Genomic DNA, 16,143 nt, shown 5'->3' with positions numbered 1-16,143 from the left:
CACTTTGAAAATCAATCTGGCACTTTCTCAGAAAATTGGAACTAGCACACCCCCAAGACCCAGCTATACCACTCCTGGGTATATACCCAAAAGATCCTCCTCCTAACAACAAGAAGACTTGCTCAACTATGTTCTTAGCAGCTTTATTCGTAAGAGCCAGAAACTTGAAACAAGTTTAGATGTCCCTCAACTGAAAAATGGATAAAGAAATTGTGGTACATTTACACAACAGAATACTACTCAGGCAATAAAAACAAGGAAATCATGAAATTTGAAATTATATTTGCCTTCATATTTGACATTATCATATTGCAAAATGCGTAACATAGTTCTAATGCTTACTAGCTTTTTTGGCACATTACTATAAGTGTAAGCTGAACATTAATTTGTGTATGAAATAAAATTTGAAACTACAGAATACTATTGGCAAAAAAAAAAAAAAATCAAGTAAGTCCTAAATAAATGGAACTAGAAAAGATCATCCTGAAGTGAGGGAACCCAGACCCAGAAAGAAATACATGGCATATACTCACTTATAAGTTCATTTTAGTCATGTAGTGCAAGATACAACATACAACAATTCATAGACCCAAAGTAGTTAAACAACAAGGAAGTCCCAAAGAAGGATGCTTGAATCTCACTCAGAAGTAGAAATAGAATAGAGAGTAGAAGTGGATGAAGAGGGGAAACAAGGTAGGAGAAGGAATGAGGAAGGAAATGAGGGTAGGGATCAGATGTGGGAAGAGCATGGGCAAAAGATCAGAGAGCTTGGAGAGAGAAGAGGAACCAAAGGTGGGGGCATCTCGGAGACAAGTTGCGGACCTACAACAGGGTAGGCTCTTGGGAAGATATGGGGGTGACTCTGGCTAAGATTCATGGTAGCATGGGTCATGGACTGAAAGACCACTTGCTAGCCAGATAGGACTTCTAATGGAGGGAGGGGAAATTTACCTTGCCTACAAGATGTACAAGGGATAGAGATACAAAGGATAAAGACAGAGCAGAGATTGAAGGAATGTCCAACAAATGCCTGGCCCAACCTAAGACCCATCCCATGGGAAAGAGCCAAACTGACACTATTAAGGATATTCTGCTATGCTTGCAGATGGGAGCCTAGCATAGCTGTTCTCAGAGAGGCTCCACCCAGAAGTGAATGGAAAGAGATGATGAGATTCACAGCCAAACATTAGGCATAGCAAAGGGAGCCTTCTGGAAGAGTGGGGGGCAAAATAGAAGGACCCAAAGGGGATAAGAACTCCAAAAGAAGACCAATGAAGTCAACTATGTTGGGCCCAGGAGGTCTTATGGAGATCAAAGCACCATCCAAGGACCATGCATGGACACATATGTAGCCATTGAGCAGCTTGGTCTTCATGTGGGTTCCCTAGTAAGGAGAGCAGGGGCTGTCTCTAACAAGGACTCTGTTGCCTGATTTTTGATCACTTCCCCCTGGTGGCCCAGCCTCATTGGGAGAGGATGTGCTCAGTCCTGATGTGATTTGATGTACTAGAATAGGTTGGTTAGGGGAGGGCTTCCCCTTTCGGAGGCGTAGGGGAGGAGGGATAGGGGAAAAAAGGAGGGAGGTTGGGACTCGGAGGAAGGGAAGGTAGGGGTTACATTCAGGATACAAAGTGAACAAAAAAATAAATTCTATCATTGCCATTTGTTGTCCTGTTCCACCTTCATAAAACAGTTTCTACATGAAAAGTTTCTAGACATTTCCAGACATATTTCTCATTACTTAAATGTTTTATTAATTGGTCCATAATTTTTGATTGCTTAATTGTACATGTGATGCTGAGGATTTGTGGAGTTGACTCTCTTTCCACCTTCATGTAGATTCTGAGATTGAATTTATGGAACAAGGTAGAAGAGGTGTCTTTGCCTGCTAAGTTACCTAGCCAGTCCTTGGCCTACAGTTTTTTGTTTTGTTGTTAATTCTGATCTGTAGTATGTGAGGTTTATGATTTCCAGAATGAACACCACCCAGTAGCAGACTATATGGCTCCTAGAGCTGTAGGACCTTCACCCTGAGACAGTGTCCCCTCATGGGCTCAATCGTTCAAGAGTTGAGTAGTGGCTATTTATAGAACATGTTCATATCATGGGCTCATTTAGAGTCTCTACCAGTTACCCCATGTGTATGACCTGAGGGTGTAGTGCGGGGCAGTTTTCATTACGGTGAGAACACTGTGACTCGTACACACTAAGACTGCTGTGTCATCACTAAGCAATATGACCTTCTGGGATCACAGTCCTATTCATGGTCAGATGTTCACTGAAATGTCATTACGTGACATGAGACTGAATCTCATCTACCTGCTGCTTGCTGACACCTGAGTTCCCAACCTTTTGTTGCTGTCTCTCCGGGCATGTGTGTGCATGGCACACATTTTTCTATGTGTTAGGATGCTTGCGCAGAAAGAGTAGCAAAAATGGTTATCAGTGGCTGTCAGGTACTCTAATGCCGTGCTTTCCCGAGTTATTTTAAGGCTCAGTTTCTGATACCATTTAGATTATCTGTTCTCCTCAATCCCATGTTCCTCTTTCACTTCCACAAAACTCCCACCTGTTCTTTGAAGTACAGATTAAATAGCATGTTGTCCAATGAGTTTTCCCAAAATATCCTTTGACATCTTTTTGCACTTCACCTCCTGTCCTTCTCATACACCACAGAAGCAGCCAAACTCTTCTCTGACACTTCACCTCAGGATCATGAGACACCCCGCCCCCGTTCAGTGGGAAATAGGAGTGTCCTTGGCCCCTAGCCCAGGAATATGCACTTAGTAGGTCTGCAGTATGTATTGTATAGTTAAACCGTGGAAGGGAACTATTTTCCTGGCATCTTTAGAAGAAAAATCTTTAAGGTATGTCTTTGTGAAGCTGTTTAGAACAGTCTGTTGTTTTTTCTGATTCCTGCATTTTTCTTTGTTTTTCATGGAACCCTCATTGACGATTTCCTGTCAGGCTTTGCAAATAAATATCAAGGTCGGGGGCTGGAAACAGTTCTGGGGCTGTCCTGGTACCTCTTGATTCCACTGGGCCAAGAAATGCTTTCAAGCCCCGAGGGCAGAAGTTTTTCAAAACAAATCTGTTCCAGCAAGGGTGTGAGCCGCCTCCATCCTCTGGTCCCCCTCCTTCTTGCATTTTAACTACTTCGGGAAGAATAGAAATTCTGGAAAGCCTTTGTGTTTTTGAACCACTCAGTGAACTAGGTGATGAGGCCTGTGGTGATTTCTCAGTGAGAGATTCCTACAGTGGGAGACACAGGGCAGCAAGGTGGTGACAGATGCCTTTCTGAAGGGCCAGAAGGTAGCAGGCTTCCTGCTCTGCCACTGGCTCCCTTCTTCTCTCCCTGCTCCTAGCTGGCTGGCTTTTCTCACGCTCAAAGGGGCTTTGATTCCTGCGACCTGGCGGTGCTTAGCCAGGCCTCCTCTGTGTCAGAACTAAAGGAAGTTTAGAAGAATTCTTTGCACCTTTCTTCTTGTTCCTTTTCTCTTTGTTTCTTTTCTTGTTTTCCACCTTTTGCTGTTTGAGGCAGGGTTTCTGCATATAAACTAATACTAGCGACTGGTGCAAAGGGGTCCTCTGCTGAGGAGTCTTGACTCACTTGGAATGACATAGCACCCTGCTCTTGGGACTCCCAAAGAAAGGATGCTGTCGGGTAGCTGTGGCCTGAGGCCCAGTCTGGGGATGGCTGAAGTTGGGTCTGGGTTAGGACTTCAGTGGTGACTAGGGGTAGATGATAAAGGTCTCTGTGTAAAGGCTTTCCAATCTTTCTACCTCCTTCTGCCAGCCTCTCCCATTTGAAACGGCAAAGTGACATTTCCTCAATTATATATAAAGCGTTTCAGGCTGCTTGCTGGAGCCATATGGGAAACCTGGCTTCTTAATTCTCACCTCCCACCCCCCCAAATACAGCTCACCACAGTGCACACATTCAATGAGATATAAAATTACTTCCAGACAGCAAAGCCCTCCAGTTTGGGAACAGGGAGACAATTTAGAATGAGACCCCCCCACGCACACACACACACATACCATTGGTCCTGACTTAATTACATGCAACCCTGAATGTGGCTGTCTCCACACAGCTCCTTTCCAGTAATGGAAAGGTACCAGAGACTACGCCTGCCCCTCCCTGACCAGCACAGCCTCTGGCACACCTGCTGCGTGGCTTCCTTCCACCTCTCAGTCCCTGGGGCTTCCCTTGGACAAGCTCTCCTTATGTCATGCTCGGATTATTACTGCCACCTCCCACAAGTCTGGCAACCTCCTATTCCGGTCCACTTCCCCCTCATAAATCAAATGAATATGCATCCAACTGTCAACCCCCAGATTAAGATTCTTCGGGGGCTTCATCATAACAGATAAAGCCCTAGCTCCTAGTGCAGCCTCTAGAGCGCATCCGTTTTTCAGATTTTCTCTCCTTGTCCCCCACCCTCTTTCCAGACACAAAGCTTTACTTCCATGAACACTTAAAAGAAGTATCTCCCCCACACACTGCACTCTCAATTCCCAATTGTCTCCACTTACCTGTCCACTGTTCGTTTCCCCATTCTGGGCACACTCATTGCAGTGTCCTCGGGCTTTCCATTACAAATTCAAGTTCTGTAGCAGTAGACAAATGCTTTAGTTTTATTTTCATGAACAGAGAAGCTATTAGCATGCCCAGCATTGTCCCTGGGAATTCAAAGGTAGCATTGTCCATTCTGGAGTTTTCGACCTCCTTAAAAGCCGCGGATGATAACAGAGCAACCAGGGGTCTAAATACCACAAAGTGTAGAAAGTCTGAGGAAGGACTCTATCGGGGGCAGCTATCCCTTGCATGGACTGTCTGGAAAGGCACATGCAGGCTGCACTACTCCGGCTGCAACCTGAAAGCTGGTGACCATCAAAGTGGAGAGATTCCTCTCTGTAGACAGCCCCATGCAAAGGCTGAGACATTTAGATCTAACCAGCATCTTAAGGGATCAGAAGCTTTATAAGCCAGGTGAGGAAAGGCTGGAGGGGGTGAGGGTAGGACAGGATAGGAATCAAGCAGCTCACCCAGGAGAGCAACTATTATCTTGCAAGAGTTTTCCTCAGGCTGCTATGCAGGCAGAGTGTCAGAGTGGGGACAGCGAGGGTCATGCAAGAGCTCTGGAAGGACATGAGTGACATGGATGTGGAGACGGCAGCAGACTAATGGGAAATGTGTGGGAAACAGGCACATGGTAGTAAAAATCTAAAGAGAGGATTGCAAGATGGTGACCTCAAAGAATGCCTTTCCAGTGAGGCTCAGGCTGAGCTGTGGCCATTCACTGAGGGGCCTCTGGGAGGTGTGGGTATTGGCGTGGGGACCTGTCAGCTTCTGGTTTTGGTTGTTGTTGTTGTTTTGTTTTGTTTCTTTCATATAGGACAATGAGCAAACAACCTCATCTTTGGGACTCGGTTCTCTCAGGCACATTCATTGCTGTGTTCTAAGGATTTCCATCAGACATTACAGTTCTTTGTAAATTTTACCCACCTCCTTGAAATCCAGAGCGGTCCCCACCACAGGCTGCCACTTACTGCAATTATTCCTATGATAGGCACCTACCTCTGAAGACACCGTGGGCACAGGACCCCTGAAAGCGGCAGTTCTCAACTGCTGGGCTATGACCCCTTTGGGGATCGGATGACCCTTTCACAAGGGTTGTATAAGACCATTGGAAAACACAAAGATACACATTATGATTCATAACGGTATCAAAGTTAGTTATGAGCAGCAACAAAAAAATAATTTTATTTTGGGGGGGATCACCACAACATGAGGAGCTCTGTCAAGGGCTGCAGCATTAGGAAGGTTGGGAAACACTGCCTCTGAGAAACTCCTTCAGACTTGGGGGGGAAGTTGAGTTGGATCATTAGAGCTTCAGAAGCTGTGTAGAATGTCTTGGAAAGGAATGGTAAAGTGCTAGAAAGTACACTTCACACACTGGCCTGCCCTGCAGGCCGGTAACAATAGCATTCATCCCTAGCGGCTGTTAAATGGTGGAAGTTCAAACCCAACCAGGATGGGTGAAATTAGCATAATGGGCAGGGCTCAATCAGGCATTCATCAAAGCACTCAAGAGGTAGCCAAATGAGCATCTCTGGGGACCAGAACTCAATGCTCAGAGGTCTTTGTTCTTTGTTGCGTTGCTCAATGGTCAGGGTGCAGTGGCCAGGCAGATGGCATGAAGGTGGAGGCAAGGCAGAAGACAAGGACCAGGTGTAGAAAGGCAGCACAGCACAGTGCTATCTCTGATCACCTAGGACTCAAAACTCTGGGCTTGTCTGTGAGGGTATTTCTAGACTGGGTAAACTGAAGCGGAGAGATCCACCTTAAGTGTAGGCAGGACATTTAGATTTCCCTAGGTCAGGTCCTCCACTAAAGGAAAAAGGAGATAGCAAGTTGAGCATCAGTCTTTCTCTTGCTCTGCTCCCTGCTGTGAACACCATCACGTTCTGTTCACCAGCTGCCTCTATGCCTCTGCCACCATGACTTACCTGTTGTGATTGCCTGTAGGTGCAAACTGCACCCCCAAACAAAACCTTCCTTCCTTAAGTAGCTTTGGTCAGGTGTTTTGTCAAGACAATGAGAGAAGTTAACTAATGCAACACCTGATTTACATCGTCCATGTCTGGAGTCTTGGTGCTTTGGGTCAAGCTGTGCTAAATACAGGGTAGGCCATGCCTTGCCCATAGCACAGGACTCCCACCTCAGCAACCTGGCGGGAACTCATCTTCTGGGCGGTTGATGTAGTAGCTGTTGTCCCAAGCAGTAAGTAGTAGGCTCACAGATACAACTATGCCGTGATCTTGTAGCAGATCCCACCATTGAGTAGCCACATTCAGGGGTTGGGGTTGTCTTAGTCTTCCAACAGGGCACTCTCCTCCTTTTGGTAGAGCATCCATTTCTCTTCTGTTGCCAATAAAAATCCCAGTACTGTTCTTTCTTCTCCGCCTTCCTCTATTGCTTCTGACAGAGTTTGCCAGTGAGCTGAGGTCAGGATTTCCTTTTTACAAACAACCTGCTTTCAGTCAGCGGGGGCCAGAGGTTTCCTAAATTACAAACCCTTTCATTTCTTCTGCCACAAGTCATCCTGTCAGTTTGTATAATCGCACAGAATGGAGGGGCATGGAAACGCTCAGGGAGACACTGAAAGAAAGATGTGCTCTTAGGAATGCATTGTACTGGGAGACAGAAAACGACATCATCGCATGTGGCTAGGCTACACTGTTGCAGCTGAAGCTAACAGTGTCTGCAGGGAAATTTCTTCTGCATCTTAAGTTGGACCAGCAGGCTCTCTCATCTCCAGGTTCTGTTAAGCAAATGGCCTCCTTTATAGTCATCTGAATTGAGAAACATCCATGTCACATGCAAATGTTTTGAAAAACAAATGTAAAACGTTACTGGGAACCGTGTCTGCTTACCTTACATTTGTAAATGTTGACTGGAAGAAAAAATTTTTTAAAGCAAATGAGTTGAGACCTGGGGTTGAGACACTAAGGTTTAAAAAGAAATAAAAAGGCACAAAGTCCCATCCCTCAATTTCACCCTGTCCTCTTCTGTCTCCTGGACACTCAGCAATCCTTTAAGCCTCAGGCTTCCGGTTCTAGGGCTTTGCTCCTGCTCTATTAGCTAACTGTACCTCTTTTCCAATTTAGCCTGCTGTAGCCCTCTTCTGATCTAGATTGCTGTCAGTCTCGCCTCTGTGCCAGGTTTTGCTCAGGCTAGCTCGATGCTTTGAGTCTACAGGAGCCTGTGCTAGCCCACTGCTGGCTTCCATCAACACTGCTCACAGAGACCTTTGAAGAGTGTTAGTGAGTTCTCTACATCCACTAGACAAAGGCTTACCCGTTTTTCAGCTTGGTTTTTAGGCCTAACCCCAGCAATGCAGGACATGTCTATAGGGTATTACTGTATTGAAGAAGTTGTTTCTTCATGTGGGCCGAAAAAAAAATGTGTATAGAAACATTGTCTAACAGAAAGTAACATTAGAAAATCTCCTAGGCAGTGGTCCAACACTTCATAAATATTAGCTTAGTGTTTCTTTATTATTCTTGAAATAGCTCATTGTTATTCCCATTTTAGGCAACCAAGAATACAGTTAAATGTGGATTAGTTATACTAGCATTGCAGGCAGTCTGCCCACAGAATCAAGGTTACAAACCCCTAGAATGTTTCACAATTGTATAGATGGACAATGCCCCTTTACTTCATATGTACCCACATTCCACTGTACCTCAGTGGACCATCTTACTCACTCTGACCATTGCTATATCAACAAACAAACCCAGATTTCAGATTTCCACCATCCTCATCCTAATCAGACCATTGCCCATGGGCCTTTCCACATCTTCTCTTCCTCCACAACAGCCAATTGTTTACTTAGCAGCCAGGATGATCACTGCAAGAATAAATCAGACCCAGTGACATCCCTGTATCTGCCCTTGAGAGACTCCTCTTTCACTTAGAATGATATCCATAAACTTGGTTTCCATAAGGAGCCTTTTAAATCAGAGTGTATCGTATTCAGCCCCTCAGTAATCTGTCCACTCTGTTTCTACAAACTTTATGCGGAGTTCAGTTATTGGCTTAAGCTCATCTCACCCTCACTTCACCTACGTAGGGAAGTGCCACATGAGGATGGCAAGTCTATGGGATAGAATGTGGACTGCCCCTACAGGCAGAGGTAGGTGGGGAAAGCCATTCAAGAGAAGGAGCCAGAACTTTGTGACATTAGGGCAAAGAGCTTTGCCAAGGATAAGGGGCCGCAGCTGGCTGTGGTGTGGCTGGACCGAGGCTAGAGTGCTACAATGTTCTGAGCAAACATGAAATGGGATTCCTGGTCTATGTACTGAGCAGGGGTACTGAAGTCTCATTCATTACAGCAATGAGAGGTAACTCTAAATACAGCATAGGCTGTATTTAGAGGCTATGGAATACTAGAAACCCAAGCTTCAGCTACTGGTCAGAGGAGAGTCCTTAAAATGGTTAGACTGGGGGTTCCATGTTAGAGGTGGCGGAGATTTCATCTTCTGAGAGCACAACTCCTGTTTCATTTATTTTTCATACTTCCTTCACCTGAGACCTGATAATCTCGTCATTTCCCACCTCTACATCTTCAGAGATTTTCCCCCTCGGCTCTCATCACTTTCAGAAGAGACACCTAGTTAGTCAAGTGAAATGGCGCAGTGTTCGTGAAAACCCACACCACAAGGCTGGTCAGACAACTGTGTGTTTGGTTGTCATGTATTTGTATGTCTGAACGTTGTGTTTCTCGGATTAGGCTCTCAAGAGAAAGTTAGCTGTATGGTTTTATAGCCCCCTGTCAGTGATTAATCTGGCAAATCACAGAGTTGTACGTTGCGAATGTTCTTTTTTGATGAAACGGCCTCATATTGCTGTCTCTTGGGTATTTAAGTGGATAGATCTATGTTCTGCAATCCAAGATAATTTATGCCTACTTCTATTCTATCATAGATAAATTTAGGTAAGGATCCAGTTGATGGAGTCTGGGAAATAAAGAGCTTTTCCATTCTCCAGTCCTACGATGATCAAAGAAACAGCTGTTGCCTTCCAGTTCAGCTCCTAAAGGACTGATAAAGCCATCACCGGGTTGTCCGAATGACTTCCTTTGGCTGCAGGGTTCTAATGCAAACAAGATTCAGCTCCTCCACACAACCAAAACAAGAAAGATAATACTGACATTCACAGAGTATACAGTACTGCACAAATCAAGTTTATTAAGTTAAACACAAAAATTAATGAAGAAAAAAACCTGTACACAATTGTGGTGGACACAACACGCCTTTTTACAGTAAGGCCAAGCTCAAGGCTTTTAAGTCTGCGGAGTACAAAAACATCAAATGAAGAGGCTTAAAAACTGTCCATTTCTGTCTACGTCAGGTTAGACGGGAAACAAATTTCATTATTTATTTTAACCATTTGGAGAGTTCACAATGACTAATTTTAGCAGCAACATGGACTTTTAGAAAAGCAAAAGGTAGAGTGGTTTTTCTGCCACTCTGGGTCAAACCTGGTGCCCCCAATATTAAATAATATTATTAATAACTTATTAATAATATTAAATAAAATTGATCCAAAGGGCAATATCATGGCAATACAAAACCCAAGGTGAGAAAGACTCCTGACTATACAAATGCATTATTTTGGAAAAATCTTTCTTATAACACGAGAAACCTCATTTGTGTTTCCCCTCCCCCACTCCTGGTTTATGTTTGTCCTGTCATAAGTAGAAAGCAGCGTCGATGTTTCTGATGATGGTCAGACATACCCACTGTGGGAAATGAACCTTCTCTGGATGAAGATGGAAAGACTAAGAGTGGAAGGAGTAATGAGAAGTGATGCTGACCCAGGTATGTGGCAAAGTCCTTGTTGACATAAACAAGAAACCCAGACACAATAATCATTCTGAGCACATGGAAACTCTGCTAGGCTCCAGTTAATTTTATTAATAAAATATATCTATCATCTCTATTCTTTCTGTGGGATGAAGCATTCGAATAATCATTCTTTTCCAAGTAGTTACATATAATACATTATTGTTGAAATGAGAAAGTCAGGAGGAGGCTAGGAAGACTTCTAAACTTTTTCAGTTGTGAAACTGCTATTATTTTTAGCAAGGCCCTTCTAACCAACACACATCCACACACCCAAAAAGAATTAGAAAAATTGATGGGATAAAAGATTGAGAAAATAAAATCCTTGTTGACACTTGACATTCATGCTTTTGGTCTTCGATGACATTATCAAAAAGATCCATTATCTACAATATTTATACCCAATACTTAGATAAGGCACTGCAGGAGTTCGTGCCTGAGCTTCCTAGGAAGGCATTTCTACCTCATAATAGCATTTCCCTAAACAGAATGTAAAAGAATCATCCATTATTACAAATTTACACCAAAAAATTCTTTCTGTACACGATTGTCTCAAGGATGTACATTTTACATGTTTAAATTAGACATACTTTAAACTACTTTGCAATGTGCTACAATTCAAAGTACTTGCCTATGGTCAGGCCAAGGCCTTTAGTTGATTATTTCTTATGCTTATTTCTTATAGTTCCTTCAAACGATTTGAGGCCAAGAAGTCTGTCTTGGTGAGTTATATGGTATGTGAATTATTACCTCAGCAAATCTGTTTTTTTTTTTTAATGTCTTTTCATAAATAAGTAGTGATGTATAGATTGCCCTGGGTAGGAGACAGCGAAAAGTAAACCTTCGAGAAAACACCCTCACGCTTGTCCAGAAGACACATTTCAGTCTTTTTTTTTTTTTTTCTTTTTTTGTGGAATCAAGTTTGCTGGGTTGCCCATGCTGTTTATGTCACATTTGCTGAAACCAAAGTGTCTGTAGGTCTTTTCTTCACAGGTTTGAACCATGTAGTTAATGTAGCCAAGACACATGACACTGTGCTAGGACATTCTCATGGCTTCTTTTCACTGCATTCACAGTACCGGAGTCGACAGCTGTTCTGAGGAAACACACACAGCCCTCCATTTTCCCAGAGGGTAGCAGTCAAGACTGCAGCAGCCATGTATCCACATATTGAAATTGGTACATTCTGGAGTCCAGCAGTGACGCAGGCTGAAGCCTGCTGGGTTGTCTCTGGCCATAGGGCAGCTGTGCAGTGTCAAATTGGCACGAGGCTGTTACAGGTACTCTAGTTCCAAGGCATGATGCAGCGCCATGAGGTCTGAGTGACTGGAGACTCTCCAGAAGGGCATAGCATGCTGCAGAGAGGGCAGGCATATGGTAAGGATGGAGCCCTGACCAGGAGAAACCCTCCCGTATCCTTCAGAGAGGCACTGCTGTGCTCGCCTCCATTCCAGGACTATAGAAATTGCCAGCTTCACATCACATCTACTTAAAACACAAATTCAAACATACCCCCGCCACCCCAAAAACAATGGTGTGAGTGTAGAATCCATTTCTTCCAATTACAACTCCACCGTGCCTCAAGTGACAATTCCAAACTTTAAATAAAAGTCACTGAAAAGAAAGCAGTGCTTTTTAAAAAAAAATTTTATTAATTACACTTTATTCACTTTGTATCCTCCCATAAGCCCCTCCCTCCTCCCCTCCCAATCCCACCTTCCCTCCCCCTTCTCCACCAATGCCCCTCCCCAAGTCCACTGATAGGGGAGGTCTTCCTCTCCTTCCTTCTGATCCTAGTCTATCAGATGAAAGTAGTGCTTTTGCTTTGTGTCATTTGTGGATTGCCAATGCTGACAGTTTACGAAGCTTATATTTATGGGTAGAGAAGTTTTTCTTAGGTGGTAGTGTGTGTATATACATACATATATATATATATATATATTTTTTTTTTCCTAAAGATAATTTTGCTCACAGATGAAGCGACTTTTCTCTTGCGTGAGTGTTCCATGTGGGAGACACTGTAAGTGAGCATCTAAGATTGCTGTGTGTGCGTCTGCGGTTGTTTAAACTGTCCAGCAACAAAGCAAGTTCAGCCAGGATTGTCTGGGACACCTGATTAGACCAGTGTCCTGGAAACAGGCTACCTCTTTCCCTGGTGGCTGGGATAGACCTCTGCTCAGAAGCATTTGAAAGAATATTTAAGCAGCAGCAAAATCGTCCTCTGAGAACAAACTTCTGTTTTCTTTGCAAGAAAACAGGTTTTTCTCTCACACAATAATCTAGAGGCAGAAGTGTCATTTGCAACTACAGTTCTGAGGAAAAGAATTTGAGGGAAGTCCATGAGAAGAGGAAAATTGGTCACGGAAGCTAGATTTCAAAGACTTGTAGGTAATAATGGGAGCTTCCAGTCTGAGAGAGCTTTTAAAGTTGTTATATAATGGCATATATCATTTAACATCCTTAGCAACAATGTTGATATTGTTAATATGCTCAAATTATCTGCTAAAACCTTTTACTGCATTCTCTGAGATTGAACATTGTAGACTCAATACTATGACAGGGATCTGTATTTCCCTGTTACTTGTTGATAACAGAGTAGTCCAGAAACAAATGCCTAAAATGTCTGCAGACATATAGAAGGAGAGCTCCTTTGGCACTATTGGATTGCAGTCTTTACCATGGCTCATTTACTTATTTAGCAAAGATTATCTTTTGTGTTTCTGGGCCCAAGGGATGAAAGAGTCAGAGACACAGTTGGTGTTGGTTCACCCTCTCATTCCTGAACCCAGGATTTCATCAGTGTTCTAATAAGGGTTGCGGGGGGGGGGGTGGGGCACAATTATCATGTATAGGGAACTACCTCAAAGAAGAGAGTGATGGTTGAACTGAGTGTGAAAGGTGAAGAGTTGGAAGGATACTCAGTTGGGTCTGTAGCTTGAGCACAGATAAAGGAGAACCTCACAGACACTGACTATATGTGTGAGAAAGTTATGGCTGGCTGCAAAGCCAGATAAGCACATGGCCTCATAAACTCTAAGCCACTTTATTGATGATAATAAGTTAAGTACTGGCTGTTCTGTCAGGCTGTGTGTAAGGTGACTCAGTGTTAAGTATCACAGCCAACTACAGAAGGAAGAGAGGAGAGAGATCTAAATAATAGCTGGTGAGGAAATAGAGCCCTACCTGGTCTGGGCTGTTGGAGACCTAAGTGCCACAGCACTCCCCTGCCTGACCCTTGTGGCCTTTCTGTGTAGCTTCACAAAAGGCAGCACAGCACAGGTGAGTGACTCCTAATCCTATTGCCCACTGTGCTGGTTACAGACACTGAAAAGTCTGACTCACTCCTTCAGGGACGTTGGCAAATCGATCAACTACATACAGAAAGCATTCTTCCTTTTTCTTAGTAGAACAAGTTCTTGCACATTGCAAAACACTTGAAAACCATAGAACTATGTAAATAAATACAAATTGCTTCTTCCCCTACCTCCAAAATTACCCTTGCAAGCATTTGTATATTTTGATAAATGTATATATAAAATTATGCACATATTCGGTTTATACCACTTAGCACGCTCACTTTACTATCAGATTTTTAATTCATTCTAGAAACATCATTTTTTACAGAAAACCATTTGTTATTTTCAATCTGCTGTTTATTTAACTGCCTGCTTAGTGTCTATTTTTATAAACTTTGTTTTTGTAGTTAGCTTGTATTTTCATACTTCATTATTTTAAATTATGTGTGTGCGTATGTTTGGGTGTGTGCAGATAAGTGCAGGTGCCCTTAGAGGCCAGAAGGCGGCACTGGACCCTCTGGACCTGTAATTACAGGTGAGCCATTTCACATGGATTCTGAGAATCAAACTTGGGTCTTCTGCAAGAGCAGCAAGTGTTCTTAACTGCTGAGCCATCTCTCCAGACCCTTCTTTACGTTATTTGTCAGTGATCCATTCTCGAAAGCTGCTGCTTATCTCTAATCCCCTTACTAACTGTGGGTACTTCAGGATGACAGTAGTGTGATGGAGGCTCTTTAGATCAGCCGAAGCATTAGGACATCCACCTTCTCAAACACATAAACTACTTACAGACGCTAGAGTGCTCTGGAGGCAAGTGTGTTTATGTCAGGTAAGTCCCCTTTATATACAGCCTCTATCAGTTCAAGTTCGGAAGCTACTGTGGAGTGGAGAATGAAATGAGTGACAGACGTTGCAAAGGTAACCAAGGGGAACAAAGAGCCACTGGTTCCATCCACACATGGTTATAGGGTAAAACAGACACTTTGTTTCACAGGTTGTGAAAGTAGTTCTGAAAACAGGGTCTCATCCAGACAGATGTATTAACGGATGCCAGCGTAGGGCACACTTAGAGTATTTAATTTCAAATCCAAAGGTCTAGAGAGAGAAAGTTATTCACAGAATCCTGAGTTATATTGTTTACAAGAACGGAGGTACCAGCAACGTCACTACTCCTTTGGAGAGTATTAGTAAACTCCAGCCAAGCTGCATACAGAAATGAGTTCAAATGATGACTACACACCCATGGTATGAGATAGACAGCTCATCTCAGGGGCATGGAAACCATTCCTTGGAAGAAGCATGCCAAAAAGCTGACAGATCCTAGAGACTGTTGCCCTGGGAGCAGCAGCTCCAGCCTTGGCGCCATCTGCTCACATGAAAGGCTGAGAGTGATGCCTGCTACGGTGAGCAACTGATCCTTACGGAACCTGGTGGACTCTAAGCAGTGTCAACAGTCAAGTGGCTGGTGAACTGAGCATGGAGTCTAGCAGAGAAGGCCAGTGATTCTTGTTAAGAGGGCATCAGGTCAGTATTACACAATCCCAAGTAAGTAACAGTGCGCAGGTTTTACTTGGCACAAGTGGGGACAACTGGGTGCAATAAAGTGTGTGGGGGGGGTAGGGGCGCATATTCCTCTTGGCCACTAAAATATTTCTCACATAAAACTGGCAAGAAGGGGTGCCAAAGAGCAAAAGAGAAGCACATGGCTTTGAAGAAGCCTGGACTCAACTCTTCTTCCAGTGGCCAAATGAGGTTCCTTTATGGCCCCTTCCCAAAGCTCCAGCGTATCGGGGTAAATTGATTAGTTGGCACAAGTGACTCCATGTTGCTTCTACGTTTATGGTTAAAAATAAAGGCTATTACCTATCGAACACCACAGCTGCAGCAAGAATTAACTCATAACATAAGACCATACCCCCCCTGGCTCAGGACCACTGGGCAGACGAGGCATATCTGCCGAAACATCTCATTTCAACCTCAGGCAGTATGAGGGTAAGAACCAGGAGGTGAATGCAAAGACAGGGGGAGAGAGTGGCTCAGCTGCAAGCCAGGTTTACACAAGTTAGAAGAATAAACAAAGTTAGAAAGGTCAGTGGGAAGGAATGGGTTTTCCCGGTCAGAAGACACACAATTGTGGCGAGATAAGGGATGCAGGAAGCATCTTCTGTAATTAGCCTGGAATGTCATCAGGCTGGAATGGTCTGTTTGCTAATAAGGAAGGAGGCTTTTCAGCCTTGAGAATTAACTTAGGAGTTTAGATTTTTATCTGGTGAATGAAAGGGAAGGGAGGCTAAAACTTGCTGAATGCCTGAAAACACAGGGACTAAGGCAGTTAAAACTATTCGGGGCGGAGGCGCAGAGAAAGGGAGGTTTGCAGGTGTGACCAGCTGGTCATAGAGAAAGCTGTGAGGTGGTTAGTATGCAGGACACGGGG

At 43.8% G+C, this 16,143-nt stretch overlaps 1 protein-coding gene across 6 annotated transcripts in view; it reads right to left on the bottom strand.

The window, feature by feature from the left end:
- Positions 1–10,124: 10,124 nt before the first annotated feature.
- Positions 10,125–16,143, bottom strand: part of Eya1 (EYA transcriptional coactivator and phosphatase 1) — a 139,899-nt gene continuing 133,880 nt past the window's right edge. For all 6 annotated transcript variants that reach the window (XM_055603269.1, XM_055603270.1, XM_055603271.1 and 3 more), the window contains one exon: positions 10,125–11,768. In XM_055603269.1, the coding sequence (XP_055459244.1) occupies positions 11,688–11,768 (81 nt within the window). In that variant the 3' untranslated portion in view covers positions 10,125–11,687. The remainder of the gene's footprint in view (positions 11,769–16,143) is intronic.

This window comes from Psammomys obesus, unplaced genomic scaffold, assembly GCF_907164565.1.
Source record: "Psammomys obesus unplaced genomic scaffold, mPsaObe1.curated_primary_1811, whole genome shotgun sequence".
Taxonomy (NCBI): domain Eukaryota; kingdom Metazoa; phylum Chordata; class Mammalia; order Rodentia; family Muridae; genus Psammomys; species Psammomys obesus.
This window is presented reverse-complemented; position numbering and strand designations above follow the sequence as displayed.